General features: G+C 35.2%; 1 protein-coding gene across 1 annotated transcript in view; it reads right to left on the bottom strand.

Moving 5' to 3' along the window:
- Window positions 1–25,046, bottom strand: part of CCDC178 (coiled-coil domain containing 178) — a 368,290-nt gene that overhangs the window by 288,709 nt on the left and 54,535 nt on the right. Inside the window, exons 6-8 of the mRNA XM_030335810.1 lie at window positions 21,965–22,165; window positions 17,015–17,235; window positions 11,343–11,485 (exon numbers count right to left, since the gene is read on the bottom strand). Of these exons, the coding sequence (XP_030191670.1) occupies window positions 11,343–11,485; window positions 17,015–17,235; window positions 21,965–22,165 (565 nt within the window). The remainder of the gene's footprint in view (window positions 1–11,342; window positions 11,486–17,014; window positions 17,236–21,964; window positions 22,166–25,046) is intronic.

The following is a 25,046-nucleotide window of genomic DNA, read 5'->3' as shown; positions in this document are numbered from 1 at the left end:
GAAATTCTAAGGAGGAATCTTTCAGAATATCAGTATCAAGTAAAAATATATTTTAAAAAGTGAAATATTAAATTAAATAAAGCATACATATATGCAGAAATACATATATATGCAGATCCACTATGAAGATAGAAAAGCTAAAAACTCATATGCACTTAATACAGCCTAAATACATAAAGAAAGCACTGACAGCATTATAAAAATAAACTGACCAGCATAAGATTTTAAAAAATTTCTGTCAGAAAATGATAGATCAAGTAGAACAAAATAAGTAAAAGACTCCTTGTTATCACACTCCTGGTTGTTAGCAGGTTGACTCTCAAGGGTCATTGGACTGAGGCCTAGACTGTTTCCTTGCTATGTAGGCTTCTCTATAGAGCATCTCAAAACATGGCAGCTAAATTCATCAGAGCAAATAAACAATTAAGGACGAAATAGTCCTAGCAGGACAAAAGTCACAGTTTTTACAACCTAATCATAAGTGATATTCCATGACTTTTGCTTTACTCTTTTATTAGAAGGCACTCAATGGATCTACCCCACATGCAAGAGGAGGTGATTTTAGAAGAAAATATCAAACGGAAGATGTCACTGAAAGTCATGTCGGAAGCTGCTAATCAACCATAGAGCTCTTTGGCAATTTACATTTTTCATAGTTGGGAGGCTGGTGAGGTGATACTTATGGCTTTCACATTAGAACCAGAATATAAGAGAAATATATGGATAAGATGCTAGAAGAAACTCTTTAGAAGGTTTGAAAATGTAGAAAATGTGAAAAAATGATCAAGAGGCATGGAAGACACAGTAAGAAAAACTAACATACGTTTGAGTCCTAAAAGAAATAGAAAATGAGACCAAAGCATTGTTTGAAGAGATCATGACTGAAAATGCCCAGAGAAAATGATAATTATAATACATATGTTCAGTAAGACTAGAAGACTAACAAATCCCAACAGAATAAACATTGATCCACACCGAATGTATCTTAATGAAATCAAACTGACAAACTTTGAAAATCAAGAGATGATCTTAAAAACAGGCAATGGAAAAAATATGGAATGGTTTCAAAGCATTCAGTCAAAAGGCCAATATGCTTTTTAACAGCAAAAATTAAAATTAGTTTATAGAATGATATATTTAATACATTAAGAGTCAATAAATAATCAAGAAATCTATGAAAATAGAAAATACCCTTCAAACAAAATCTCAGAAAATTTGGAATCAGCAGAATCTCACTTAAGAGTATAACCAAGGATCTACTCCAACTGTAAAGTACTTCCTGATAGAGTCTATGATGAAAAAGTCTATGAAGGAAAAAAGAACAAAGAAATAAGTTATTATGAGGGTAAATCCAAAAACCTTGATTGTTTAAAACAATAAAAATATTCTCATGGATTATAAAAATGAAATATCCCATAGTAACAGTTACAAATATTTAATTCAGTGGCAATGTGATTAACCACAGTAAAAATTTCCCTAACTCCTTTTCTTATCTAGCATGTTAACAATGTCTTTGGAGTCTGATAAACTAAGTGTGCATGTGGTAATTAATAGGATTTCCTACAAAAAAAAACAAAAAACAAAAAAACAAAAAACACAGGAACAAAATTGTAATTGCCAAACTAAAAAAGGAAAAAAAAAAAAAACTAATGTGAAAGAAAGCAAAAAAAGAATAAGAAAAAAACATATGGGGCAAATACACAGTGTTTTAAATCCAACTGTATTAGTGATTTGTGAATACATTTAATGGTCCATCATTAAAAATGTTTGCAACTGACAAGAACATCTATCTAGATAATGTTTACAAGAGATGTGTATAAAGTATAAGGACTCAAAAATATTGAAATTTAAAAATGCAAATATCTTCTAGATAAATATCAAAAAACAAAACTGATCAGGCTATGCTGACATCTTACTTGAGTTTAAGGCAAAAAGTATTCCAAGAATCAATTCACAATGATGAATAAGGTTCATCATCTCCCAGAAAGATATAATAGCTTTGAACTTGTACGAAACCTGAGAGAGCCTCAAGCTATACAAAGAAAAAAACTGATGGTATTAAAAAACATAGAAATGTGTGGAGATACACCATCATAGTAGGTGATTTTACCACACTTTTCTCAATAAAAGAAAAAGTAGTAAACTTAACCTAATGAAACAGTAATGGACAGTACATTCAATAAGTAAAGCACATAAGGAATATCTATCAAATAAATAAATAAATAAGTAAATAACAACCCAAGTCACTGAGCCAGAAATGAAGACTCAATAATTTTCAATAGGTTGAAACTATTTTACCTGGCTAAAACACAATTCTGCTGAAAAGCGATAATAAAAAATACTTACAAATTAGAAATACATCATGAAAAATTTTAATATATATGTTTTTAATAACCTATGGATTTCAGAAGAAATCAACATGAAAACCAGAAATGTGACTGAATGAAAACAAAGATATAACAAACCAGATGAACCACAAAAGTTATTTGTTTAGTAAAAATAGACAATATTTAAGCACATGTTGAAATAGACATTGAATGTGAAGAAATATAAACATCTTAATAAATGGATGTTATCTAGATCATATAATGTGGGGAATAAGCTTAGGAATTACCTGAATTTGCACTGATGGGTTAACAAGGCATAAAGAGTTAGAAAGCCATGGGATGAAAACATACAAGTTAGGTAAATAAGACTAGGTAAATGGGGCAAAGGCCTCCAGTACGGGACAAGGTATAGGAATAGGAAATCTCAGGATGAAACATCCAAGATGAGGTAAACAAGATTAGGTATTCAGGGTGGAAATGCCCCCCAACTTAGTACAAGAGCAGAAAACTGCTTACACAGGAAGGAAGGACCAAACCAGGTAAACAGGAAAACAGGACTTGAGACCATAGCACAGTAAAGTTGCCTAGAGAGGAACTAATTAGCAAGAGAAAGGTGCCTTGTTGACCCTCAGGTAATGTGCTTAGTCTTCCTTATCCTTAGACAAGTTTAGGTAAACAGAGGTGGGGCCTCATGTCTGCTGTAAACAACTTTCAGCTCAGTGCCAGAATTCTGTTTTGTATTGACTCAACCCCCTAACACCTCCAGTCTTCAAAACCCCTTTTCCCGCATGCCCGTGAGTGAGTTATCGTTCACAGTTTCATTGTCTCTATCAAGAGACACTTCAATCAGGCTAGTAAGCCTTCTGATCCTAATAAAAGCAGAGCAAGGACCCTTACTCAGTCCTCCTGTCTCCTCTGGGACATTAGCCTCTCTCGCATTTTAATCCTCCGTTCTGCTCTTTTGCTGGACAAGACAAAACTCCAGACCCAGAGTCTATGACAATATAACTGTTTAAAATTTTTTTTTCATTTTGATTATATTTAATTGATTCCATCTCCATAATGAATATGGATTTGCCTTTCTAAATCATTAACCACTCTGAACAAATAAAAATTGTATTATGTCACACTAAACCATAAAGAATTTACAGCCAACAAGAGGAATTAGAAGAATATCATACAACACAAATATACCAGAAACATAAAAAAAAACATTCCAATTACTAAAATGCAAAATATAGTCAACATATAATTCAAAATATTCCATTTTATTAGAAATCAAATAAGTGCAAGTTGAAATACTTGGATGTTATTTATAATTAATGCAAGGCTACATAAGTTGTTTTTAATACTATCCCATGCTAGAGATTTTTTTTAAAAAAATTTTTTTCAATGTTTAATTTTGAGAGAGAGATAGACAGAGGGTACATGGGGGAGCGGGGAGAGAGAGAGAGACACAGAATCCGAAGCAGGCTCCAGGTTCTAGCTGTCAGCACAGAGCCTGACATGGAGCTTGATCTCACAAACCATGAGATCATGACCTAAGCCGAGGTAGGATGCTCAAGTGACTGAGCCACACAGGCACCCCTGGAGATTTTGTTTTAAATAGTCATTTATGCACAGAGGTACCAGTTATATAAATTTGTTATACCATATGTATAGACAATTTGATAATATGTATGAAGAGCTTTAAAATGACACAGAGAAAGGCTGGGAAAATGACAGAGTAGGAGAACACCAAGCTTGCCTCCTCCCATGGATACAACTAGATAACATTCCTATCAGTGTAAATAACCCAGAAAAGACCTGAAAACTGGCAGAATAAACTCCACAACAAAAAGTAGAGAAAAGGTCACATCCAAGAAGGTAGGAAGGGAAGTGATGCATATTTAGAGCAAAACAGACCATGGCCATCCACAACGGCGAGGGAGCCAATGGTGTGGAAAAGGGCAAGAAACAGACTATCACACTGGGGAGCCCCCAAGGGGAACACAAATCCCCATAAATTTGGCTTTAAAAGCAAGAGGAGCCAGGGGCGCCTGGGTGGCTCAGTCAGCTAAGAGACCGACTCTTGGTTTCGGCTCAGGTCATGTTCTCACATTTCGTGAGTTCAAGCTCCGCATCAGGCTCCACTAATAGTGTGGAGCCTGCTTGGGATTCTCTCTCTCTCCCTCTCTCTCTGCCCCTTCAGTGCTCTCTCTCTCTCCCTTTCTCTCTCTCTCTCAAAATAAATAAATAAACAAAAACAACAACAACAACAAAAACAAAAACAAAAAAGCAAGAGGCTGAATCTTGTGAGTTCTTACAACTGCTGGGATTTAAAGTCTGAAATTTTAAAAATCAACAGGCTCTGCTATGGGAGAGCTTGGAGGGTGATAGGAATCTGAGTCCCTGCCCTTAAAGAACAGCAAGACAACTACCTGAGATACAGCATGGAAATAGCAGCTTGAAAAATGTCTGGTACATACAGGAGGGAGAATTATTACTCCTATCACAGCATGTACCACAGAGGCAGGGATTACAGGAAAACATCTCCAGAAACAAAGGAGCCATTTCCCTCCCCTGCCTCGCAGCATAAACACATGGCCACCTATAGGATACAGCCCAGCAACAACATTCCCTCCCTAACTTGTCTATACCAAGCCCTGACCCCCCCTATCTTTAGTGGATCTGTTCTTTCTAGTCATACCTGCCATGTCCCTACACTGTGGGGCTCTTCCCCCAGAAGACAGGTGCAAACCCCACGGAAACCAGGTCACTTACCAAAGCATTTTGCAGGGCCTAGGTTCTGGCAGCAAGGTTGGCAGGCCTCATTTTGCAAGCAGACCAGCACACATTTTGTTAAAATGCGCTCTGCCTAGACCCAACTAAACAGTGCCCATGACAAGCAAAGAAACCCTGTGAAAATGCCTGGAATGAAGGAAAAAGTGGTCAGAATACAAAAACCGCCACAGGATACACACATAGGAGACGCTCCCTGAAGTGCCAGGTTCTGGGAACTGCACTTCAGGACTTCTTCTTTATAAGGCCATTACCTTCAAGAGCAGGAGACATCACTTACTTTCCTAATACAGAAACAAGCACAGAGAGTTAGACAAAATGTAGAGACAGAGGAATATGTCCCAAATGAAAGAACAAGACAAAACCACAGCAAGAAACCTAAGTGAAACTATATAAGTAATATGGCTAATAGAGAATTTAAAGTAATGATCATAAAGATACCCACTGGACTTGAGAAAAGAGTGGAGAATATCAGTGAGACCCTTAATGAAGAGATAAAAAAGAACCAATCAAAGATGAAGAACACAATAACAAATTAAAAGTATACTTGATAGAATAAATAGCAGGCTAGAGGAAGCATAGGAACAAATTAATGACCCAGAAGACAGAGTAATGGAAAGGAATCAAGCTCAGAAAGTGACAGAAAAAAGAATTATACGAATTGAGAATAGTCTTAGAGAACTCAATGACTCCATCAAATATAATAACATTTGCATTAAGGAGATCCCAGAAGAAGAAAGAGAGAAAAGGGGGAAGAAGATTTATTTGAAGAAATAAAAGCTGAAAACTTCTCTGGTCTGGGGAAGGAAACAGATACCTAGATCCAGAAGGCACAGAGATGCCCCCCTAAAATATCAACCCAAGGAGATCCACACCAAGACACAGAGTAATTAAAAAGGCAAAAAAAAAAAAAAAAATAGTGATAAAGACAGAATTTTAAAATCAGCAAGAGAAAAGTAGACAGTTATATACAAGTGAAACCCCATAGAGCTATTAGTGAACTTCTCAGCATAAACTGTGCAGGTCAGAAGGGAGTGGCATGATATATTAAGGGAAACATCTGCAGCCAAGAATACTCTATCCAGAAAGGCTATCATTCCAAATAGCAGTAGAGACAAAGAGTTTCTCAGACAAACAAAAACTAAAGGAGTCATGACCACTAAACCAGCCTTACAAGAAATACTAAAGAGGACTCTCTGAGTGGAAAGGAAAGACCATAAGTAAGAGTATGTAAAATAGTAATCACAAAATCAGTAAAAACAAGTGTTTCCATAAAAAACAGTCCAGGGATTCACAAAATAAAAATATAAAATATGACACTATACACACAACTAAAACATGGATGGGAGAGGAGTTAAGAATGAGTTCAAACTTAAGCAACCATAAATTTGATATACACTGCAATACGCATAAGATGTTATATACAAACCTCATGGTAACCACAAATCAAAAACCAGTAATAGATACACAAAGAATAAAGAGAAAGGAATCCAATAGATATGCGAAGAATAAAGAGAAAGGAATATCATTAAAGAAAGATAACAAGGTATGAAAGAAGCAAGAAAAGGACCAGGGAAAATCTACAATAGAAATCATAAAACAAGTACCAAAATGGCAATTTGTACATATCTATCAATAATTACTTTCAATGTAAATGGACGAAACACTCCAAAGAACAACAGGGTAACAGAATAGATTAAAAACCAAGACCCATCTATATGCTGTTTACAAGAGTCTCATTTCAGACCTAAAGACACATGCAGATTGAAAATGAGGTGATAAAGAAATATTTATCATGCAAATGGATGTCAAAAGAAAGCTGGGGTAGCAATACTTGTATTAGACAAAATAGATTTTAAAACCAAGACTGTAACAAGAGACAAAGAAGGGCACTATATAATAATAAAGGGGACAATCTAACAAGAAGATACAACAATTGTAAATATTTATGCACCCAACATGGAAGTACCCAAACACATAAAGCAGTTAATAGAAAACATAATTGAACTAATATATATTAATACAGTAATAGTAGGGGACTTTAACACTCCTCTTACGGTGGCAGACAGATCATTCAAACAGAAAATCAACAAGGAAACAGTACCTTTGAATGACACACTGGAATAGATGGATTTAACAGATATATTCAGAACATTCCATCCTCAAAAGCAGAATACACATTCTTTTCAAGTGCACACAAATACTCTCCAAAACAGATCACTTTTAGGCAACAAACCAAGTCTCAACAAATTAAAAAAGATCAAAGTCATACCATACATCTTTTCTGACCACAACACTAGGAAACTAGAAGCCAACCACAGGAAAAAATCTGGAAAGACCACAAATACACAGAGGTTAAATAACATGTTACTAAACAATGAATGCGTTGACTGAGAAATCAAAACAGAAATAAATTACATGGAAACAAATGAAAATGAAAACAAAAGGATCCAAAATCTTTGGGATGCAGCAAAAGTGGTTTCAAGCAGGAAATACACAGCAATGCAGGCCTACTCAAGAACCAAGGAAAAAATCAAATAGACAATCTAACTATACACATAAAGCATCTATAAAAGAGCCACAAACAATATTTAAAACCAGGAGAAGGAAGGAAATAAGAAAGACTAGAGCAAAAATAAATGATACAGAAACTAAAGGGAAAAAAATGAACAAACAAACAAAAACAGTTGAACAGATCAATGAAACCAGGAGTTGGCTTTTCAAAAGATCAATGAAATTGATAAATCTCCATCCAGGCTCATCAAAACAAAGAAAAAAGGAAGAGAGGACTCAAATAAACAAATCATAAATTAAAGAGGAGAAGTAACAACCAACACCACAGAAATACAAATAATTTTAAGAGAATATTATGAAAAATCATATGCCAACAAATCACATATATCCTAGAAGAAATGGATACATTTCTAGAAACATATTACCTGCCAAACCCCAAACAGGAAGAAATAAAAAAATTTGAACATCTCAATGACCATCAAGGAAACTGAATCAGTAACCAAAAACTCCCTCTGCCCCTCTCCCACTCACACACGTGCACTCTCTCTCTCATAAATAAATAAACATTAAAAAAATATATTTAAAAAACCTCCCAACAAACAAAGTCCAGGACCAGACTGCTTCAGAGGTGAATTCTACCAAACATAAAAAGAAGAGTTAATACCTAATCTTCTTGAACTATTCCAAAAAATAGAATATGAAGGAAAACTTCCAAATCCATTCTATGAGGCCAGCATCACCCTGATACCAATATTAGACAGCACAAAAATAGAAAGAGAGAGAGAGAGAGAGAGAGAGAGAGAATGAATTACAAGCCAGTATCTCCAATAAACACAGATGCGAAAATTCTCAACAAAATACTAGCAAAGCAAATCCAACAATACAGTAAAAAAAATAATTCACCACATCAAGTGGGATTTATTCTTGGAATGCAAGGTGTTTAATATTCAAAATCAATCAACGTGATACATCACATCAATAAGAGAAAGGGTAAAAACAATTTCAAGAGATGAAGAAAAAGCATTTGACAAAGTACAACATTCATTCATGATAAAAATCCTCAACAAAGTAAATTTAGAGGGAACATACCTCAACATAATTAGGCCTTATATGAAAAATGCACAGTGAACATCATACCCAATGGGGAAAAACCGAGAGCTCTTCTCCTATGGTCAGGAACAAGACAAGGATGTCCACTCTCACCACTTTTATTCAGCACAGTACAGCAATCAGACAACAAAAGGTCAGAGCAATCAGAAAACAAAAAGAAATTAAAGACATCCAAAATTTTAAGAAAGAAGTAAAACTCTCACTATTTGCAGATGACATGATACAATATACAGAAAACGCTGAAATTTCACCAAAACAACACCAGTTCTGATAAATGAATTCAGTAAAGTCACAGCATACAACATCAATGGGCAGAAATTCTATATACTAATAATGAAGCAGCAGAGAAATTAATAATCCCATTTACAACTGCACCAATGATAAGATAACTAAGAATAAACTTAACTAAAGTGGTGAAAGACCTGTACTCTGAAAAGTATAAAACACTGATAAAAGAAATTGAAGATGAAACAAAGAAATGGACAAACCATACTTATGAATTGGAAGACCAAATATTGTTAAAATGTCTATACCACCCAAAACAATCTATACATTTAATGCAATTCCCATCAAAATACTAAGAGCAGTTTTCACAGGACTGTAACAAGAAATTCTAAAACTTGTATGGAGTCACAAAAGACTCCAAAAAAGCCAAAGCAATCTTGAAAAGGAAAAGCAACACTACAGGTATCACAGTTCCAGACTTCAAGTTATATTACAAAGCTGTAGTAATCAAAACAGTATGGTACTGGTACAAAAATAAACACATAAATCAATGGAACAGAGTAGAAAACCCAGAAATCAACCTGCCAATTATATGATCATTACTTTTCAACAAAGGAGGAATAAATATACAAAAAGTCTCTTTAACAAATGGTGTTGGGAAAACTGGTCAGCTACATGCAAAAGAATGAAACTGAGTCATCCTTACACCATACACAAAAGAAACTCAAATGGTTTAAAGACCTAAGTGTGAGACCTGAATCCATAAAAATCCTAGAAGATGGCATAGGCAGTAATTTCTCTGACATTGGCCATACCAGCATTCTTCTAGATAGATCTCCCAAGGCAAGGTAAATAAAAATAAAAATAAACTACTGGAATTACATCAAAATAAAAAGCTTTCGCACAGTAAAGGAAACAATCAACAAAACTAAAAGGCAATCTACTGAATGGGAGAAGATATTTGCAAATGGCATATGATAAAAAGGGTTAGTATTGCAAAATACATGAACTGATAGAACTCAACACCCAAAAAACAAATAATCCAATTAAAAATGGACAAAAGACATGAACAGACATTTCTGCAAAGAAGACATAAAGATGACCAACAGACACATGAAAAGATGCTCAACATCATTCATCATCAGAGAAATGAAAATCAAAACAACAAATAAGATATCACCTTACACCTATCAAAATGGCTAAAATAAAAAACACAAGAAACAACAGGTGTTGGCAAGGATGTGGAGAAAAAGGAACCCTCTTACACTGCTGGTGGGAATGCAAAATGGTATAGCCACTATGGACAATAGTATGGAGGTTCCTCAAAAAGTTAAAAATACAACTACTCTACAGTCCAGTAATTGCATACTGGGTATTTACTACCAAAATACAAAAGCACTAATTTAAAGGGATACATGCACCCCTATGTTTATTGCAACATCATTCATAGACAAATTACGGAAGGAGCCCAAGTATCCATTGATAGATGAATGGATAAAGATGTAGTATATATATACACACACAGTGGAATATTATTCAGTCATAAAAGGGAATGAAGTCTTGCCATTAGCAACAATATGGATGGAGCTAGAGAGTATCATACTAAGCAAAATAAGTCAGAAAGACAAATACAATAATTTTACTCTTATGTGGAATTTAAGAAACAAATGAGTAAAGGAAAAAAAAAAAAAGAGAGAGAGAAACCAGGAAACAGACTCTTAACTACAGAGAACAAACTAATGATTAACATAGTGTGTGTGTATGGGGAGGATAGGTAAAATGGGGGATTAAAAAACATACTTATCATAATGAGCACCAAGTAATGTACAGAATTGTTGAATCACTATACTGTATGCCTAAAAATAATATAATACTATATATTAATAGTGTAATTAAAATAAAAAACCTAGGGGCGCCTGGGTGGCGCAGTCGGTTAAGCGTCCGACTTCAGCCAGGTCACGATCTCGCGGTCCGTGAGTTCGAGCCCCGCGTCAGATTCTGGGCTGATGGCTCAGAGCCTGGAGCCTGTTTCCGATTCTGTGTCTCCCTCTCTCTCTGCCCCTCCCCCGTTCATGCTCTGTCTCTCTCTGTCCCAAAAATAAATAAACGTTGAAAAAAAAAATTTAAAAAAAAAAAATAAATAAAAAACCTAATATAAAATAAAATAAATTGACAGAAAAATAGTGCTTAGGAATTCATACACGTATATTTACATATGTAAAAAACATGTCTTAATTTACATATAAACATAGTGATAAGATAAATATGGGTGATTTAGATTCTTTCCTTTCTCTTTATCTGATATTTTATACAGGAATATAAATTAAATTTTAATCAATATTTTTGTTCAAAATGCTGTAAGCAGCATTTGTGAAAAATTCTTACTTGTAGGCTTCTAGGCTTGCTTCATCATTATGAATATCTTTTTCCATGTCTTGTTTCATTTGTTTAGCCTTCAATTTGGCATTCTTATAGTTTTCTATAGCTTCTGCAAGTTCTTCCTGAACTTGTTTGTATAATTCCATTACCTAGAAATGAAAAATATTATTGTTTATACTTAGTAATTAAAAGAATCAAGCAAGAGTAAGATCAGAGAAAAGACTTAAATTTAGAGTTGTTCTGATTTTTTTTTAAAGTTCTTTACATCAGTTTCCTTCCATATGTAGTCTATTGAGCAAAGTAAAGTTTCAGGTTTGCATTAGCCTGAAAGATATCAATGCTAGAAATGTATAAAAGTTACTGAAGAAAATAACTTCAATATCCCAGGTAACATAAGCAAAATAAAAGAATTATCTTTTCACCTATAGGAGAATTGCTACTTTTTGCTATTTTTATCACTGAGACAATATTACTTCATTGTAGAAAAACCAGAAAACACAGATGGAAAAATAAATAAAATCACCTGTAATTCTCTCAGGAATAACCACTATTAATGAAAGGGTCCAAAATATTCCATTGTTATTGTTTTTATTAATTATCAAATATAAACAATCTCCCTTCTCTCTCCTTTTCTCCCCCCCCCCTTTTTTTTTGTCACTGCTGGAAAGTTAGAGGGAGAGGAAGAGAAAGCACTAGGGAGTGAACAATCCTTTCCCCAGTGGGTAAAGTGGTGGACTGAAATGAAGCAAGTGCCTCCTGGAAAAAGCAATAATGTTCATTAATTTCTAGAATAGCACAGATGGCAGTAACCTCTACAAGACTCCCCTTTAGGCACAGGAGTGTGGGCATATGTATCTTAGCAGAGAGCAAGGAGTATGCAGGGACGATGAGCTAAGCAAATAAGAGGTCAGGAAACATAACAGAATTCCTAATATCAAATATCCCATGTCCAACCTGTCAGTACCTTTAGAAGAGGTAACCTGTAGGCATTGCTGGGGTGGTGGGCTCCCTGTCGGGAACGAGACAAATTCATCTCAAGGGCAAGCTCTGCTTTGGGCCCATGTGGCACTGGCATATCCTTCCCCCATTGATACTCCAGCCGATTGTGTAGAATACTCTTGTGGCTCTATGGTGTTATGGGGCCAAGCTGCTTGATGAATTTGAAGGCAACAATGAGGCTGTGAGCTTGATTTGCAAGTAGCTATGCACTAGGGCTCAAGGACATTGGCTAGAGGTCTTGCATCATTTAAGCAATTGGTTATTTCAGCAGGCCTCTAGCCAGGACCTCAAAACTGAGTCAAGACAGGGGCGCCTGGGTGGCTCAGTCGGTTGGGTGTCCGACCTCAGCTCAGGTCATGATCTCAAGGTCCGTGAGTTCAAGCCCCACATTGGGCTCTGTGCTGACAGCTCAGAGCCTGGAGCCTGCTTCAGATTCTGTGTCTCCCTCTCTCTCTGCCCCTCTGCCCTTCCCCCACTTGTGCTCTGTCTCTCTGTGTCTCAAAAATAAATAAATGTAAAAAAAAAAAAAAGTTTTTTTTTAAAAACTGAGTCAAGACAGCAGAATAAAACAAAACAAATTTATATGATAAATGACTATAAACAAAACACTACATTATACTCTCCCCTAGCAATCACAATCTGTTTTCCGTCTTACAGACTTACGTATTCTGGACTTTCCATACCAATAAAATCATAAAGCATGTGATCTTTTGTATTTGGCTTCTTTATTTAGCATAATCCTTCAAAGTTGATTTATGTTGTGACATGTATCAGTATTTCATTTCCTTTTATTTCTTCCTATGGTATAGATATATCACATTTTGTTTAGTCGTTAATCTGACGATGAACACTGGACTGTTTCCACCTTTTGGCTAATATAAACAGTGCTGCTATGAATACTTATGTAAAAACTTTTGGCTTTGCTCTTTAAATATCAGTTTTCAATTCTTTGTGGTATATAATCCTCAAGAGTAGAACTGCTGCTAGAGCATATAGTAATTCTACATTAACCCTTTTGAAGAAATGCCAAAGTCTTTTCCACAGCATCTGCAACCCTTTTATTTTCCCACCAGCAAAGTACCACAGTTCCAATTTCTCCACACAGACACCAAAACTTGTTATTTTGTTGTGAGTGGTATCTCATTGGGGTTTTTGTTTGTATCTCCGTAGTGACTAATGATGTTGAGCCTCTATCGTTTCATACATTTGCTGCCCATTTGTATGTATGCCTTTTGGAGATAATCTATTCAAGTCCTTTGCCCACTCTAATTGGGCTGTATGCCCTGATATGTTGCATTTAAAAAGTTCTTTATAGGGGCGCTTGGGTGGCGCAGTCGGTTAAGCGTCCAACTTCAGCCAGGTCACGATCTCGCGGTCCGACTTCAGCCAGGTCACGATCTCGCGGTCCGTGAGTTCGAGCCCCGCGTCAGGCTCTGGGCTGATGGCTCGGAGCCTGGAGCCTGTTTCCGACTCTGTGTCTCCCTTTCTCTCTGCCCCTCCCCTGTTCATGCTCTGTCTCTCTCTGTCCCAAAAATAAATAAAAAACGTTGAAAAAAAATTAAAAAAAAATGTTGAAAAAGTTCTTTATATATTTTAGATACTATGTCCTTTCTGAATGTATAATTTATAATTGTTTCTCTCTCATTCTGTTTTTGTTTTTTTACTTTTTTGATAGTACCCTTTATCTTTTTTGCTTTTTTAATTGATATATAGTTGACACCCAAAGTTAAATTACTTTCAGGTGTATGACATAGTGATTCAACAAGTCTATACGTTATCCTATGCTCACAAGTGTAGCTGTCACCATACAACGCTTTTACAATATCATTGACTACACAACCTATGCTGTACCTCGTATCTCAGCAACTTATTTATTCTGTAAATGGAAGCCTGTACCTCCCATTCTTCATCATCCACTTGCCTATCCCTCTACCCCCACCCCTCTGGCAGCCATCAGTTTGTTCCCTGTATTTACAGGTCTGTTACTGCTTTCTGTTTGTTGTATTTCTCAGATTCCACATAGAAGTGAAATAATACAGGATTTGTCTTTCTCTGACTGGTTAATTTCACTTAGCATAATATCCTCTAGAGGTCCATCTATGTTGGTGCAAATGGCAAGATCTCATCATTTTTATGGCTAATATTCTACTGCATATACATGTACCACATCTTCTTTATCCATTGATCTATCAATGGACACTGAGGTTATTTCCATATCTTGGCTAATGTAAGTAATGTTGCTATAAACACAGGGGTGCATATATCTTTTTATAGGGTTTTGTTTTCTTGGGGTAAATACTCAGTAGTGGAGCTACTGGATCATACAGTATTTCTATTTTTAATGTTTTGAGTAACTTCCATATTGTTTTCCACAGTGGTGCCCCAATTTATATTCCTACCAACAGGGCATGAGGGTTCCTTTTTCTCCATATCCTTGTCAACACTTGCTCCTTTTTGTCTTTTCTATTCTAGCCATTCTGACAACTATAAGGTGATAACTTATTGCGGTTTTTTCACTCCCCTGATGATTAGAGATGTGAAGCATCTTTTCATGCATCTATCGACCATCAGGATGTCTTCTTTGGAAAAATGTCTATTCAGGTCTTTTGACCACCTTTCAATTGTATTACTTGTTTTTCTGGTATTGAGTTATGAAAGGTCTTGACGTATTTTGGATATTGACCTTTTATCAGATACTGATGGTGCCCCTTAAGCACAAACGTTTTTCATTTTTTAAATGAGATACAATTAACATATACGTTTCAAGTATAAAATATAATTATTCAATGTTTCTCTATATTGTGAAATGATCATCACAGTAAGTCCAGTTAACATCCATCACCACACATAGCTAGATGTTTTTGTGATGAGAACTTTTAAGATGTACTCTCAGCAACTTATAAATATGCGGTACAATATTATAACTATAGTCACCATTGCTACACATTAAATCCCTCTGATTTGTGTATTTTATAACTAGAAGTTTATCTATTGACTCTTTTTTCATTCATCTTCTAACCCCTGTTGCCTGTGGCAACCACCAATCTGTTGTCTATGACTATGAAATTGTATTTTATTTTGTTTCTTTTGATTCCACATATAAATGAGATCATATGATATTTGTCTTTGTCTGACTTATTTCGCTCAACATAATGTCCTCAAGGTCCATCCCTGTTGTTGCAAATGGCAAGATCTCATTCTTTTTTGGCTGAGTAAAAATCCACTGTATGTATATACATCCTCTTTATCCAGCCATCCACTGATAGACACTTAGATTGTTTCAATATCTTGGTTATTATAAATAACGCAGCAATGTACCAGGGGGTGCACATATGTTTTCAAGTTAGTGTTTTTTTCTTCTAACAAATATCCAGAAGTGAAATGGTTGAGTTATATGACAGTTCCATTCTTAATTTTCTGAGAAACTTCCACACTGTTTTCCACAGTGGTTGCACAAATTTACATTCCCACCAACAGTACACAAGGGTTCCCTTTTCTCCACATCTTTACCAACACTTATTATTTCGTGTCTTTCTGATAATAGCCATTCTGACAAGTATGAAATGATATCTTACTGTGGTTTTGATTTGCATTTCCCTGATGATTAGTGATGCTGAGAATCTTTTCATATACTTGTTGGCTATCTGTATGTCTTCTTTGGAAAAATATTTATTCAGATCTTCTGCCCAATTTTTTTTCAGGTTGTCTCTGCTAAGTTCTTTATTTCAGATATTAACCCCTTATCAGATTTGTGATTTGCAAATATTTTCTCCCATTCAGCAGACTGTCTTTTCATTTCGCTGGTGGTTCCTCTTGCCATGCAAAAGCTTTTCACGGTGATTTAGCCCCACTTGCTTGTTTTTGCCTTTGTTAGGTTTGCTTTAGGTGTCAAATCCAAGACAGCAAGTAAAAGGAATAAACTAGATTTCTCTGTATCAACAATAGTTTGATATCTTAAAAAAATCAGATTAAAAAACAACTTGCAGAAAGTTATACGTTTGAAAATATTTAAAGAATGAGAAAGAAAACATGTATTGTGCTAAAATACATATATATGTATAAAAATATACAACTTTCACCTAGAAACAGAATTTCATGGTAAGGTTGTCTTCAGAGAGCGAGGGAGGAAAATGGACTGGTTGAGGAAAATACAGAACACATTTGGCAGCTCTAAATAATCAAAAGTAATGGCAGGTATAAATGTGCTCATTTAATGGCAGGTATAAATACTTTATTTTTCTATACTTGCTCATTTAATGGAAGGTATAAATACTTTATTTTTCTGTAACACAATCCCACAATAAGAGTGTTAAATATTAACTAATCATTGAAAATATTTTATACTTTATTATCATAAACAATGAAAGTGACTGATATATATTTGCCTTCTGCTGCAGTTCAATTTACAACTTCAAATATTACCATGTTGTTTTAAATCTCCAAAATTTTATTAGTAAGTTGACTAAATATTATTAATACCCCTAAGTATAAAAGGAAAGAAGACACAGTTTAAATGAATATCAAATGACTGTATTGTGTGTAGTATAATATTCCTTTGGGAAATAAGTAGCAGGTCAATTTTCAATGAAAATGAAACATTTAAAGATGTTAATTTCTTTTAGCTGAAACATTTTTTATAACTATCTATAAATCTATAAGATACATATCCATTAATTTACCTCAAATTTTTTTATATAAAATTCTTTCAGAGTTTCAAGTTCTTGGTTCTGCTTTGAGTTAATTAGAGGACCGCGTGCATTCATGTAGTCTGTGTCTGTTTGAAGCTTTGCATTAGCTTCCTCCAATTTCACCTTTTGTTCCTCAAAATGTTTTAGCTGATAAGCTCTATCTTCAAGATGCCATTGTAATTCTACAATATCTCTCAAATAGGCCTCATGTTCTAGACATACAATAACAAAAGAAAATCCGATTTTAAAACAAAAGCTCCAGAAGGCAATCTTTATTTGTAAAAGAGAAATATGAAATACTTTAGATTCCAAAATTACTTATCTGTGAAGCTTCCTAAATTTAATATAAATTATTTTAGTATTGCCTTATAAAATATATTGCTTTCATCATTTATCATCAAAGGGATTAAAATATATGTATTATAAGATAATAATTGTTTGTACAAATCCTGCTTATAACAACCAATGTATATACAGGGTTACATACAACCACTCTATGTAATTACAAAATGAGAAAAACTGCAAGAGTAGAGGCCTTTAAAATCATCTAGAAGTAAAACGATGAGATAGGAGTTATAAATATCAGAAAGAAAAAGGAAAAAAATAAGTACGATTTTCTGTTGATACAATTATATATCAAAACACAAAAGAATCAACTAAAACTTACAGGTCAGTAATATGAGCTATTAAAAAAGTGGCTATAGGGGCGCCTGGGTGGCGCAGTCGGTTGAGCGTCCGACTTCAGCCAGGTCACGATCTCGCGGTCCGTGAGTTCGAGCCCCGCGTCGGGCTCTGGGCTGATGGCTCAGAGCCTGGAGCCTGTTTCCGATTCTGTGTCTCCCTCTCTCTCTGCCCCTCCCCCGTTCATGCTCTGTCTCTCTCTGTCCCAAAAATAAATAAACGTTGAAAAAAAAAATTAAAAAAAAAAAAAAGTGGCTATAAGCCATATTTAAAAAGCGGCTATAAGCCATATTTAAAAAGTGGCAGTAAGTCACTGAGTTCCAAAGCATTTGTTACAGAGAATTATTATGGTAATATCTGACTAATTCACATGACAAAACAATGCAAAACAAAATTAGAAGATTTAACATTGTGTTATTACTGAGATCTTCTTCCACAGTAGAAGCATTCTTGTGAGCATTTATATGGGACACAATTATCTTCCTACTCCATCCTTTCTCCAATCATAGGGAAGTACCCATGGAGCCAAGAACGTAGGTTAAGGGAAAGACAGAGAATCTAAAGAAACAGGTACAATGAGAATACCAGGGGAATCTGAGTCATTAGTTCATTTGTGCTTTCAGACGCTGCTTGAGTATAATAAATATAGTATATGTACTCTCCTTTATTTTTTTTAAAATTTTTGTAATGTTTATTCATTTTTGAGAGAGAGAGAGAGAGAGAGAAAGAGAGAGAGAGCAGGAGAGGGGCAGAGAGCAAGGGAAACAGAATCTGAAGCAGGCTACAGGCTTCCGGCTGTCAGCACAGAGCCCAATGCGGGGTTCGAACTTGTGAACTGCAACTTATTTCTGGTTATCCTTTTTGATAGGAAAATGAAAAGACATTTGATAGATTATTGGCTGCATAGTGCCAGTGGCTGTCATTCTGGGGAGGGGGATGCAGTGACCAAGTAGGGGTATAGATACCACACCCTCATTCTTCTCCATTATCTCCCTTGGTCTCTTATCACTGAACCCGTTGGTTGCACTAGCAGGAAGCCAGAGTACCAAAAATATCTTTGATGCAGTCTATTATGAATAAGCTTCATGGACCAAAATACAAAAGATACAAGCATGAGCAGGCTGGTTAGGGGGATGGATGGATCTGGAGGAGTTACCACAAGATATCTAGAAAAATTGAATGTCCTTAATTTTCTTAAAATTGTGAGTAGAATTTTTTATAATAAATTATCCAGAAATCTTTAAACATCATATTTAATATTAAGGCTGTTAAGGAGATTAAAAGTTTTTCCTGTCACATAAATTGGAGACTTTGAGAATTTAAAGACTACATGAATATATAATTCTAGAACCTGTAAAAAAATTCATAAAATTTAGAAATTATACCCTAAATATATCAATATGAAGGCAATATATTCCTGAAAGCACATAGTTTTTCAGGAATACTTTATAAATAGGAGGTACTTAAAAACTACATAGTAATAATGAATTTAAATTTCATTGCATATGTTAGCCACTTAAATAAAATAAAGCAGAAGAACATAAATTTGTTTTTTAAGTAGATTTTTAATAGTTTTTAAAAGATCTTTAAGTAGCTCTTTAAATAAAAGATAGCCCAAGCAATAAATTATCACCAATGGCAAGAATGTATTCCATCACTGAAAATGCATTTATAAAGTATCTAGAATGTCCACACATGTATCTCAATTTAGTTTTATTTTGGCAATTCCTTAAGTAGAACTTCATATAAACCACAAAGTACAGTATGCACTCTTATAAAGGCTATATGAGATTATACAGAAATGAGAAAAATATTAAACAAAACCAGCTCCCACTGATTTTTCTACTACTAATGACAAGGAAGGGCTTCCAAAACATTTTCAAAAATTGCAGATGACTCCCTGTGGATGTGAATATGAATCTGCTCAAGACCCTACTGGAATCCAGAATTTCCCAGAATTCCCATTCCATTCCGACCCTATTGTACTTTTGGTTGTCTCTAACATACCAATATATATGCATGTATGGATTTACAAATTACACAGCTATGCTATTTTATTAGTAGAGTATGCACATTTTAAATTCTATTCAAAAACCTTGTTAATCAGAACAAACTAACTCCAAGCCTGAATAAAACATCTGTAGAAACTAAATATATTGTAAAATGTATTACTTTAAATGCATGGGTAGAAAAATGTCTATCTGAGTTTAGAGCAATTTTGCATAATTTTTGGAATTAACTCTTTAGTAAAGGGTAGCAAAGTGCATAGACAAAGGCTAAGTTAAATTCATCCAGTCTAGGCTCTGGGAAATTTCCTGCTTCTTGAGTTCTGCTCTAGAAGGGAGTAAACAAATGGTGAGGTCAATCTGTGAGCTCAGTATTACTTTAAAAGGAGGAAATACTCATTAAACCTACATTTTATTTTATTTTATTTTATTTTATTTTATTTTATTTTATTTTATTTTATTTTATTTTATTAAAATAACATAATTTAGGAACCACTGGATACTGTCTTTTATCTGGTGCAATAAAAGCAAAATTAAAAACCCAAATAATCAAGAAAGAAAATAAAAAGAATAAAATTTTAAAATATAAGTAAAAGTTCTGGGGTGCCTGGCTGGCTCAGTCAGTAAAGCATGCAACTCTTGATCTCAGGGTTGTAAGTTTGAGCCTGACATTGGGTGTAGATATTACTTAAAAACAAAATCTAAACAATGTGTTACTGGAGTACCTGGCTGACTCACTTGATAAAGCACGCGACTCTTGCTCTTAGGGTTATGAGCTCAAGCCCCACACTGGGTGTACACATTACTTAAAAAAATGTTTTAACTATATATAAATATATATATGTATATTCATATATATGTTATGTGCACACACACACGCGTGCGCACACTTGTGCACACCCACCCACACACATAAATATATATGAATATATAAGTTCTTCATTTTGAGAGAGAGAGGAAGAAATAGCAAGTGGGGGAGAGGCAGAGAGAGAAAGACAGAATCCCAAGCAGTCTCCTCGCTGCCAGACAAAGCCCAACGCAGGACTCAAACCCTCAAACTGCAACATCATGACCTGAGCTAAGATCAGGAGCCAGACACTTAGGGGTGCCTGGGTGGCTCAGGTGGTTGAGCATCCAACTTCTGCTCTGGTCATGATCTCACAGCTGGTGAGTTTGAGTCCTGTGTCAGGCTCTATGCTGACAGCTCAGAGCCTGGAGCCTGCTTCAGATTCTGTGTCTCCCTCTCTCTCTGCCCCTCCCCTGTTCGTGCTCTACCTCTCCCAAAAATAAACATTAATTTTTTTTTCTAAAAAGACAGGCATTTAACTGACTGAGCCACCCAGTCACCCCTATAAATAAAAGTTCTAACCTTTTCTCGCAACTCCCTAAAATGTATACACCCTACTATAGAAACTATAATTTTAGAAGACATATAACAAAGGTGTATGTAAGTATTCTTTTTGACACATAATTTTATGTCTCAAGATGATAATGGCCCCCTTTTCCTCTCAAAAGTGCCTTAACTTAAATGATAGGTTTTTGAGTACCCTAATATAATCTACTTATAAAGCATGTAAATACTGAATTAAAAATTTTAACTGAATTAAAATTTATTTATAAACAAATTCCAGTCTCAGAAATTGTGTAGTCAGGCATGTTTGACAGGCATGTTTGGAGAAATAAAAAATCAAATGCCTTTAGATTATTTAATACTTTGCCACAGGTCTCTTACTCTTTAGTCTAAAAAGACAGTGTTTCCTTTCTAAATATTTGTTACTTACCCCTTGGAATCATCTCAAGTCTTACTGCCTGTTAAAAGTTCTTAATGAAATATACTACTGAATTGTCAAAAGCATATTCATGTTGCTAAAATATCACTTTAAAACTCTTTTATTTTCCCAGATTTAAATATGTGGCCAATGACAATAACTGGAAATCACTCAAATTTCTAAATTTCAAGTACTCAAACAATGTAGTCATCATAGGAAATGTGCCAAATGTCTGAATGCCACCCTTGAGTACCATAAATACTATGGAATTTCCAACAAACACCAAGCCAGAGAAGGTCCAGGTTTGCTCAGTGCAGTCCCAGTTATATACTTGAATTCAGCATTATCATCAATAGCATCTATCAAAACTTCACTAATTTAGATACAAAACAATGTGGTCACTGTTGACTTTTTTCCCCAAGTTTCAACTGATTATGCCTCTTCAACAAAGTAAATAGCAACATGAAAAAAATCCTTATTATTACCTTTCTGCACAGCTAGTGGGATTTCTTGAAGTCTCCAAATTGACCAAGAATCAATTTTCATGTGAATCTTTTTCTTTCTTGACTTTTGTCGTTTTAAAGCTTCTTCAGCTTCTGCACGGTCAGTTTCTAGACTTTTAATGAGATGAATGGCCTCTGATAGCAATATTTCCATTTCCTGCTTTAATTCTGGACACCTTTCATCTTAAAATAGAAATATGTACTCACATTTGTTAATGAATAAGGTTATAAACTAGGTGGTGGGAACATAGGTACTATCATATTGTTACTGTTTTTTAGTATTTATATGTTTTGGTTTTTTTTAATATTTTTTTTTCAACGTTTATTTTTATTTTTGGGACAGAGAGAGGCAGAGCATGAACGGGGGAGGGGCAGAGAGAGAGGGAGACACAGAATCGGAAACAGGCTCCAGGCTCCGAGCCATCAGCCCAGAGCCTGACGCGGGGCTCGAACTCACGGACCGCGAGATCGTGACCTGGCTGAAGTCGGACGCTTAACCGACTGCGCCACCCAGGCGCCCCAGTATTTATATGTTTAATAAGAGAATTTTAGAAAAATGAATTGGCCTTTTAAAGACAGCTCTATTATAACAGAATCCTAACATTAATTAAAACCTTTGAAGACAGATTTTTAAGTGAACATTTTATAAAATAATTAGAATAGCTAAATCTCAAGCAATAGCTTTATGTATAATATTTTACCTAAAGAAAAACTGCTTTATTCACAAGCTATATTATAGAGCTTTATTTTTAAATTATGCTTGTGTTTCGTTTCCTCTCATTCTATGACAAAAGCAAATAACAATGATTACATCAGATAGAGACTGAAAATCCTCAGATGGTTCCTAGAAATAAGACACTTTATTCCTTATCAGATAATAGCATCCCTAGTTAGCCTTGCCAGGAATTCATTGCTTCCAAATTCTGTTTATTCAGTTATAACACAAATTAACTCCTGTAATGAGATATATTTGTGATTCCTGGTTCACAGCTCTGAAATGCTACGGTTTAATGTTAACGGAATGATTAACATGGGTATTCATTCATCTATTTATACTAGAAACATGTAGAGAGCCTGTTACGTTCTAGGCAATATGTTCTCTCCCCAGAGATAGAGCAGTAAGGAAGATGGATACGGGTTCCACTCTGGTGAGATTTATACTTGTAAACAGTGACTTTTGCCAAAATGTGACATGACAAGAAGACATAAACAAACACCAAGTGTCAAGAAAGGCAAAGCCTCAAAGAGCTGAGGCTAGAGGAAAAACAGTAAAACTTGAAAAAGAAAAAGACAACTAATAGACCTCTGTTTTATTTTGTTTTACTTTGGACAATAAAGCAATAATTTTCTGCTAGAAGATTGTATTAGACATTGGTTTTAAATGCAAGCTCAGTAGCCACACAGTTTCTACTTCTAACCTAGTAGGCCTGTCAAAGAAATTCAGCATGCTCACTGAAAAGAATTCTTGAGAAACAGGATTCTCTACTGTAATGCATAAAAATTATCTTTTCATGGATTGGCCCTTTGTCTGGTCCCTATTTTGGTTTATTGTCCTCTGTTTTCAAATTCTACCACCTCCTGGATACGTTATATTCTTAAGTGTCTGGGTATTTTTACAACAACATACACAGTAAACACTGTATTCTCCAGCCCACTTATGATATATTCAATTCCTATAACGAGATTTCAGTCTGAAATGTGTGATGAAATTAATGCCACGTAAAATTAGAGCACATCTCATGCAATATAAATATGTTTTGGCAAACATGTCTATCATGTTTGCACAAGATGTCTTTTGTACTGTTTCTATGATAGCATCCTAAAATAAACGCTGTTTATAACTTGAGATGCCTCCAATTCATTGTATTTAATCTACCTCTCAATTTTTTTTCAGAATACCATTTCAATTAGTTTTACTGTTTCATACTAAGTGAGCAACCACTTGCAATTTTTTTTTAGCACAAACACCTAATTACAATAAATCTTCCTCAACTTGACACTGTGTTATACTCTGGGAAAAAAATGTGTGAGTTCACAATAAACATAGCTGTTTCACTGTTATGTTGTGGTCCTTAATATATTAATCTTTTCTTACAACATTTGTCATGTGCAAAACTAAGAAGTAATACATGAGCTTTTTTTCCCTTCAGTGTAGATATAAACATATGAAATGTAAATAGTAAACACAGATCTTCACTATGAATGAGAGTTTTGAAAAACAAAGTATTAGTGCTTTTAAGAAGTCCTGAATTCATGAGGTGTTTGGGTGGCTGAGTCCATTAAGCGGCCAAGTCTTGATTTCAGCCCAGGTCATGATATCATAGTTCGTGGGTTCAAGTCCCGTGTCTGGCTATGCACTGAAAGCATGGAACCTGCTTGGGATTCTCTCTCTCTCTCTCTCTCTCTCTCTCTCTCTGCTCCTCCCCTGCTTTCATGTTCTCTCTCAAAATAAATAAACATTTTTTTTAAAGTCCTGAAAGCAGGGGTGCCTGGGTGGCTCAGTCGGTTAAGCCTCGGACTGTGGCTCAGGTCATGATCTCACAGTTCTTGAGTTCAAGCCCATATTGGGCTCTGTGCTGACAGCACTGAGCCTGGAGCCTGCTTCTGATTCTGTGTCTCCTCTCCCTCTCTCTGCCCCTTCTCTGCTCACACTCTGTCTATCTCTCTCTCAAAAATAAATAAACATTAAAAAAAAAAAGTCCTGAATTCATTAGTTATCTCTCATGAAAGGAAAATGTTTAATAAATCTTTATGGTGAAGGTAGGAAGAAGTGTTTAATATAATATTAAAACTATAGAGGTGCCTGGGTGGCTCAGTCCATTAACTGTTCAACCCTTGATTTCAGTTCAGGTCATGATCTCACGGTCATAAGATCAAGCCCACCTAGGGCTCTTGGTTGTACATGGAGCTTGCTTAAGATTCTCCATCTCTCTCTCTCTCTCTCTCTCTCCCTCTGTCCCTCCATTGCTCACATGCGCATGCACTTGCATGCACGTTCTCTCTCTCTCTCTCTCTCTCTCTCTGTCAAAAAAATACATTCAAATATGCTGAAGTATTTTTAACA

This window comes from Lynx canadensis, chromosome D3 (assembly GCF_007474595.2).
Source record: "Lynx canadensis isolate LIC74 chromosome D3, mLynCan4.pri.v2, whole genome shotgun sequence".
NCBI classification, from domain to species: Eukaryota; Metazoa; Chordata; class Mammalia; order Carnivora; family Felidae; genus Lynx; species Lynx canadensis.
Note: the sequence above shows the minus strand (reverse complement) of the source record. Positions and strands in the feature narration are given on the sequence as shown.